At 41.2% G+C, this 7,979-nt stretch overlaps 1 protein-coding gene across 3 annotated transcripts in view; it reads left to right on the forward strand.

Annotated features, from left to right (window-relative positions):
* The window catches only part of LOC106571245 (rab-like protein 6), a 29,552-nt gene extending 22,116 nt beyond the window's left edge, over positions 1–7,436 (forward strand). For all 3 annotated transcript variants that reach the window (XM_014144058.2, XM_045693522.1, XM_014144048.2), the window contains 5 exons: positions 1,370–1,573; positions 2,610–2,871; positions 3,842–3,980; positions 4,137–4,195; positions 4,282–7,436. In XM_014144058.2, coding sequence (XP_013999533.2) covers positions 1,370–1,573; positions 2,610–2,871; positions 3,842–3,980; positions 4,137–4,195; positions 4,282–4,455 — 838 coding nt within the window. In that variant the 3' untranslated portion in view covers positions 4,456–7,436. The remainder of the gene's footprint in view (positions 1–1,369; positions 1,574–2,609; positions 2,872–3,841; positions 3,981–4,136; positions 4,196–4,281) is intronic.
* The last annotated feature ends 543 nt before the right edge of the window (positions 7,437–7,979 follow it).

Below are 7,979 nucleotides of genomic sequence, written 5' to 3' on the forward strand. Positions count from 1 at the left end.
GGTCAGTTCTTGCATGCATAGCTCTTTCTATGAATTTGAGTGTGGTTACATTTCTCTAGCCCCATCCCTTAGCTTTTGTCGGGAAAAATTATTTGTTAATGTACATCTAAACTGCGGATTTCCCCTTAATAGAGTCTTACGTTATAGAAATGTGAAGAGAGTAATGATTAAAAAAAATCGGTCAGATTCCTCCGTTGTATAATGAAGGGAATCAACTTGAGCTTGAATTTGAAGGAGAGAATTGTCCTACAAGGGCCGTTTGCTATTTTGGAAAATGAGAAATGAGGCTTGAAGTGCTTTGATGTTAGAAGATCATCATTTTAAGTTAAAGTTAAAAGGAGAAGTGGAGAGTGGCTGTGAGACACACACACACACAATAGCTTAGTGCTAATAAAAACCAACTCTCTTTCACTGACTCAGTCTTCAGGGCTGCCTTTTTGAACTGTCATTCTGGTTAAGATTTTAATGGAGCGTAGCGTCAGATAAGTGTGTAGATAATGACAAAATAAGTTATCGTTGATGTAATGACTTTTCGATAACATCCCAGTAGGCTATAACTGGATAATGTAATAACATTATTGCATTATCTGTTCATATATTATGATTTAATCACTGTTGATTTAAGTAACTGTAAGTAAAACGGTAGTGGTGGGGAACCTGTAGTTGAACCTTTTGTCCTAGCGCAGCTGAAATACTCACATTAGCAACGTTACAGATGTTAACCATGTTATAAGCCTACATGTTATCCAGCTCATGTGCTACATTTCTTAACACAATTCTAACAGAAGGTCAAAAGGACAATCCTGCAGGTGTCACAAACAACATTAATAAGGAAGAACTTGTCCCGATTGGGATTTTTAAATCACTGATGAATGATCTTGAGACTGATTCCCTGACATGTCAATGTTTTTAATTTGCTGTTTTATGATTTTGTTAAACTCTTGTGAATTCTATGGTTTTTACTAGATTAATTGTAGTTTTTCATGTTGTTTGTCTGTAATTTTTGTAATGACTTGGCGCTGCCTATCTTGGCCAGGACGCTCTTGAAAAATATATTTTAAATCTCAATGAGCCCTTCCTGGTTAAATAAAGGTTTAATAATTATTATTATTTTAATTTTTTAATTTTATGGTTAGGACATCAGACTAAACAAGAATAGCTTCAAAGTCCTGCATTTGTAAATGCATTTAAAACGGTGTGACCTTTCCAGCAGGTGTTGCTTAATGGGGTATCATTACTCAGACACATACCGATTTTATTTTTATGTATTTTTTGTGGTGCTTGAAAAAATGGCCTATCATATTGCTCAAATGCGTTGGTTATTCTTACATCAGAACTTACCACTTCTCTCTCTGTCCATGTTTTACAGTGACGGTGAGGGCCGAGGGGGGAACCCCATGGTGTCAGGGTTCCAGGACGATTTTGCCTCAGATGAGCTGTGCCAGTCTGTGCCCAAATATGTGCCCAAGGCAGCCACCGTCCCCAGCATGGGCATCACCCTGACCAGCGATGAAGAGGATGAGGGGACGAAGGCACTTAACGTCGTCCAGGATGGTGGATCGGACAGAAGGAGGTATGGGTGGGAAGAGAACTTGAATTGCATAACCTCAGGTTTTTCTTAAGATGCTAGTATTATACAGTATGTAGATAGAGATTGATGTAGTCATTGGGCGGTAGAGATTGATGTAGTCCCTGGGCGGTAGAGATTGATGTAGTCATTGGGCGGTAGAGATTGATGTAGTCATTGGGCGGTAGAGATTGATGTAGTCATTGGGCGGTAGAGATTGATGTAGTCATTGGGCGGTAGAGATTGATGTAGTCCCTGGGCGGTAGAGATTGATGTAGTCCCTGGGCGGTAGAGATTGATGTAGTCATTGGGCGGTAGAGATTGATGTAGTCATTGGGCGGTAGAGATTGATGTAGTCATTGGGCGGTAGAGATTGATGTAGTCCCTGGGCGGTAGAGATTGATGTAGTCCCTGGGCGGTAGAGATTGATGTAGTCCCTGGGCGGTAGAGATTGATGTAGTCCCTGGGCGGTAGAGATTGATGTAGTCCCTGGGCGGTAGAGATTGATGTAGTCCCTGGGCGGTAGAGATTGATGTAGTCCCTGGGCGGTAGAGATTGATGTAGTCCCTGGGCGGTAGAGATTGATGTAGTCCCTGGGCGGTAGAGATTGATGTAGTCCCTGGGCGGTAGAGATTGATGTAGTCCCTGGGCGGTAGAGATTGATGTAGTCCCTGGGCGGTAGAGATTGATGTAGTCCCTGGGCGGTAGAGATTGATGTAGTCATTGGGCGGTAGAGATTGATGTAGTCCCTGGGCGGTAGAGATTGATGTAGTCATTGGGCGGTAGAGATTGATGTAGTCATTGGGCGGTAGAGATTGATGTAGTCCCTGGGCGGTAGAGATTGAAGTAGTCCCTGGGCGGTAGAGATTGATGTAGTCCCTGGGCGGTAGAGATTGATGTAGTCCCTGGGCGGTAAAGATTGAAGTAGTCCCTGGGCGGTAGAGATTGATGTAGTCCCTGGGCGGTAGAGATTGTCCTTGGGCGATATTGATGTTATCATGCATCTTTTAATATTTAGATCTGTATTGTGTTTTCTGATCAGATCCTCCTCCAATGCTTTGAAGATTCAAAACAAGACCGGAGAAGCCAAAAAACCAGCGGGCTTAAAGATGTCGTCCGAGCCCGTCTCATTCCTGAACCCGACCTTAGCCCCGGTGCAGTCCATGCGGGCAGGCAAGAAGAAGGGAGGGGAGGAATCCTCCCACTCAGACCAAGAAGCTCTAGGGGCCGATCAGATGCTCTCCTTCGTCATGGACGAACCAGACTATGATGACGAGGAGTTTGAGAAGCCCAAGAAAAAGAAGGTGCCATTACAGTAGACTGCTCTGTTACAGTAGACTGCTCTGTTACAGTAGACTGCTATTGGGTCAATATGAAATGTAGAAGAAGGTGTCCATTACTTTCCAGACACAGGGTCTTCTGTTTTCTCATATTTGTGATAGTGGTAGAGATGTGCTTTTTCTATAGTAGTCACGTTTACATGTACAGTAATAATTGGATATTAAACTGATTATAGTAGTAGGCAGATTATGCAATAGTCAGTAAACACCTTACTCTCGTTATTTTAATGGGCGTAAGGTCGATGTGAAACACCTGGTTTTCCAAGGAATCCTTTTTTGAATTATTAGGACATGTAAACACCTTAATTGCCGTATCAGCTGTGTATTTGATCTGCGCTTGTGCTTTGATCTCCTCATTGAGGAGCGAGCCTTCCACTTTAGCGCATGCGTCTTAGAAGTAGTTTTAACATACAAACTATATGTCTGAACTCAGAATCAAATATTCTTCCCAACAATAGTACAGTTGCTGTGGTAGAACCTTTATTTCATTGGTGATTTCCTGCACTTATCAGCGTGCCATCAAGTAACCTAATTTCAGATGTGTCCATGTAAACAGGATTATTAGGAAAATCATTCTTCTTGCAAAGCATGTAAACATTTTAATCAAACTATTATATTAATCTGATTATCCACAATAATTGCATGATTGTGTGCATGTAACCATACACAGTGATTGACAAAATGAGAACTTTGATTTTATTTGACAGCAGTTAGACCTATGGGTGGCAGCCTTTCTCAACCTAGTCCTCAGGGCCCATATATTTGGCTGGGTTTAGAAATGCTGATTTAGACTGAATGTGAAATAGAAAAGGTCCATCTATTGTACAAACCTCTTTCTCCTACTTTTTCTCTCCCCTTCTTTCTTTCCATCTCTCTTTGTCCCCTACTCATTCTCTATCGCGCTCCCCCCCTTCCTGTCTCCCCTTTACCAAAGGAGCCTTCGGCAGTACTGGAGGACCTGAAGACGGTCCAGCCCTCTGTCCTCCCCATCAAGAGCGACGACCTGGACCTGTTTGGACTGGGATTCCAGGATGTGGCGCCCAAGAGCAAGGAAAGCAGTGAGGACCAAGATGGTGAGCAAGGTTCCGAAGCAAAGTCATTGTAAATCATTGGAGTCATGATCACTATTCTGGATTAGTGTGTCTGTGTGTTTTATACTTTCACAGTTTGGGTATATGTATTGGTAAAAAAATTCCGATTTGTCTTCATTTTGCTTACTTGTCTTGCAGACCGAGAAAGTAGATCTTCAACAAAGGACAAGAAGAAGAAGAAGAAGAAAAGTAAAGAGGTAAGGTGAAAGGAGATGAGTCGTCTTTACACCCTGTGTGTCATCCTCAGCTAATAGTAACTATGGGACACATCTGCTCCTTGCAGGAGGACGACAAAAGCAGCAAGAAACGACACAAACAGAAGAAAAAGGAAGAGTCAGGGAGCGGGGACGAGAAAGAGAAGAAAAAAAAGAAGTCAAAGTCGACCAAGAAAGCCGGAGGCGTGGTGGACGACCTGGAGTCTTTTCTCGCCGGAGACGAAGACTACGAGGAGATGTAGAATATCACCCCCAGCATCCAATCAGGACTACGTTCTACTTCAGCATCCAATCAGGACTACGTTCTACTTCAGCATTCTAGGGTCAGGATGTAGCCATGAAGACGAAAGAATTTGTCCACTGACTGGCTGAGTGATCGAAGACTGCAATTCTCATTGGGTGATAGTTATTTCCTACTTCCTGACGTTGTGGTGCCTCTACGGTGGTTAGAGTTTGATCATTTGTGATTGACATTGACGTTGTTTGTTTTGCTTACCCTTTTACTGTACATGCAACACTACCGTCATACAACAACACTACTGCAAATCTGTAGCTGGTACACTCAGAGGACAAAACCACCATTACTTTGATGTTTCCATGGTTGAATACACTTGGGTACACTCACTACAATGTTTTTGCCATTCCATTTGTCTTTTCCCATTGGGCCTGCTTTCTGGAAAAGGCTTTAGAACTGACCCTAGTACAGAGTTGTGACTATTTCTATATGGGAGTGCTCTCCTTTACACTGACCAGTGTTCAGGAGTCGGGGGACATGTGTGCATTCATTATGAATTATGTTGAACATTGCTTCAGCAGCGAAATAAATGTTATTTATGTTTATCTGGTGTTGGCTTTTCGAACTACGACTATGTCTAGGAACAGTAGGAGTTTGTGAGTGTTTACTAAACAAGACATTTTGGGAGTTTCTCTGAAATTATTCAGCAAATTTCACTGTGCATGATCATTTTGTTTTGGTTTGATGTTAATGCCTTAAGGAAAGCTTTACTTTAACACTGGAAAGTGTTATTTTAACACTGGAAAGGGTTAATTTAACACGGGAAAGGGTTACTTTAACACTGGAAAGTGGCGATATGAATGCCTTTTAGTAGTAGAGATCTGATTGTTCAATGATGCCGTCATTCTGGCAAAACACAATGCAAGGGAAGCCAAGATACAATGTCTTTTTTCCAACCTGCTGTTCTGTTAAGTCATGTGTTGTTGTTTTTACTGTGGCAGTTGTACAATGTAATTTGACATTTTTTCAAATTTCTTCCTTTAACCAAATGATGTTTCTTGAAGACATATTTTAATATTTCCGTGGTTACCTGTAACTTTTACACTAGTTTGCTTGGATCCTATTTCTTGATGTTGCTGAGCACCATGTGGGATGGTTTTGGTGTGTTGCGTGATATCTCATAATTGAACATAGCCCTTACTGAACTTGTTTACTTTACTGTAGGGGAGTGTGGAAGTCTGCTAGTCAGTCATAACTACACACTACTATCTATCTACACTCCGATCCAGGGGATGTTTACAACAAAGTAAATGGCCTCAAGCTATTCATTCCACCTTAAGTCCCCTTAGAAAGAATTGACAAAATATCAGGAATGTATTTAGATTCATATCATACATGTAGGCATTGTTACCATTCCATATTTATTTTGAAATATTTAGAAAATATTTTTGGACATTAAAGAAATCCCATGTTAATATATCCATTATAGAAAAGTATATGCACAAATATTTATTAATGCATTTGTACTGCATATTTCTCTGTGTGTTTTTACCTTGCTCCTCTCTGTTGTATGTAAAATAGGTATTTTGGACTGTCTTTAAAAGAGACACTACATATCCAATTCCTCCCAGCCATCTATGGGCCGTGACTGCAGTTTACTGCTAGTTAGGTATCCTGACCACTGCCTCACTGTGTATCATCAGGGAGAACATGCAACATTTCCAGACTGTGTATCGGAACCTACTGTACATCAATAGAACTCTTACGTACATCAATAGAACTGTTACATCTATAGAACTGTTTCATCAATAGAACTGTTACTTACATCAATAGAACTGTCCCAAGAGACGGCTCTGCGAGTGTTTGTTGAATCAGGTAGACCTATAGCTCTGTCTTTCCCTGACCGCTCGTATATCCTTGGTTTTCTCTGGTCGAAGGCGGCATACTCTGGGGACACCGGGGTCCCCTCACACCTCATCCTCTCTTCTGGCTTAGTCCTCTTTCTCACCCTAGGGAGTGATGTCATTTTTTGCTGTAGCCTAACCCTCCCAGCTGGCTTGACGGGAGGGAACCCAATGTGGCGAGGTCGACTCCCAGGCTGACCATGGGGTCATCCTCAGTGTTTCCTCCTCATGTAGCTCTCTGCCTGTCAGGCTAGCTGCTAGGCCAGGGCGCCCACCCCTACCGCTCACTATGGAGCAAATCCTAACTTCCTCTCCAGTTGAATAATGTCAGCTGGTGTCCTGTTGACATTAATGCATGACTAAGTGAACATTTGGCTTAAGTGGAAGTTAGGAGTCACCCCTATGAAAGTAAAATCCCCGGCGAGCCACGTCAAATAGTCCCTCTGCATGAGCGTCACTGTGAGAAACAACAACACACCTGGCTGTACCACTGTAGAATTAGAATTTGTAGAACAGACATTGTTAGTGCATACATCATGGAGGGATAGTGTCTTTTCTAGTTATTCTAATTCTGTGTTTATGTAATATAACCCAGACCTGTTTTGTTTTTTGGTGGTTGATTTTGTTTCATTATTCTGTGTGAAGGAATTTGTTTTGATTCATGTAGATCAAACCAATGCAACTTTTTGTTTACTGCTTTTTCTGTGGTATGATGTCTTCTGGGTAAAGTTAAAACAGGGATCATCCAAATCATGCAAACTGCCAGTGAAAGGTGGCAACAAGCGAACTTGAGATTGCTATTACCTCTTGGTTACATCTTCCATAAAATTCCTCTTGATTGTAAACGGAATATCCATTGTGTATTGTCTTCATCTTGCTTGCTCCCTGCATATTGTCTTTGTTGAGCTAATTGTGTGTATAGTTGATTGAACTGTTGGTTGAATTTGGTCTGTTTATGTGTATGCATCTGAATATATTGAGAGATGGTGGGCAACTGGGGGAAAAAAAGAGATTATTTTGACATTCCTCGTATGCTTCCATCTACACATTGTAGATGTGTCTAATAAATGCAAAAATACTTTCATTTTTTGTCACTAAATTTCATGACTTGGCATGTTTGTAATGTCCAGAGTTATTTTCTAAACCTTTATTTTACACTATGTAGTCTGTTCCATTATAGTCTTGTGATAAAACAATCAGCTGAAATACAGAAACAGATGTAGCAGTTGTAAGACCTATGTAACAACGGTTGTAAATACAGTCCATTATTTTTGTGACACCTAAATGTCAAGTGGGATATCTTTTCAAATAGAACGATAATTGTTTATTTTTTTTCTGCTCTCCAGAAGCCGTACTTCTGGTTTCAGGTCTAAAATATCTACATTCATTCAGAAGACCAAAACATTACACTTACACACATTGTCATACCGTTGAAGGGACAGTTCAGCAAAATGTTTCTAAACTGGCCTTTTTTGTATCCATTGCTCCCAAAAGGTATGTTTTCTCTGCAGCCACTGGGGGGCAGTGTGATAAAAAATAAAATAGATGAATGTTTCGACGGGAGTCGTTCACCTCAAGGCCAAGTGTGTGAAATACACTAGAGCAGGAGTGCATTAGGTTCTATAGA

This window comes from Salmo salar, chromosome ssa01, assembly GCF_905237065.1.
Source record: "Salmo salar chromosome ssa01, Ssal_v3.1, whole genome shotgun sequence".
Taxonomy (NCBI): Eukaryota; Metazoa; Chordata; class Actinopteri; order Salmoniformes; family Salmonidae; genus Salmo; species Salmo salar.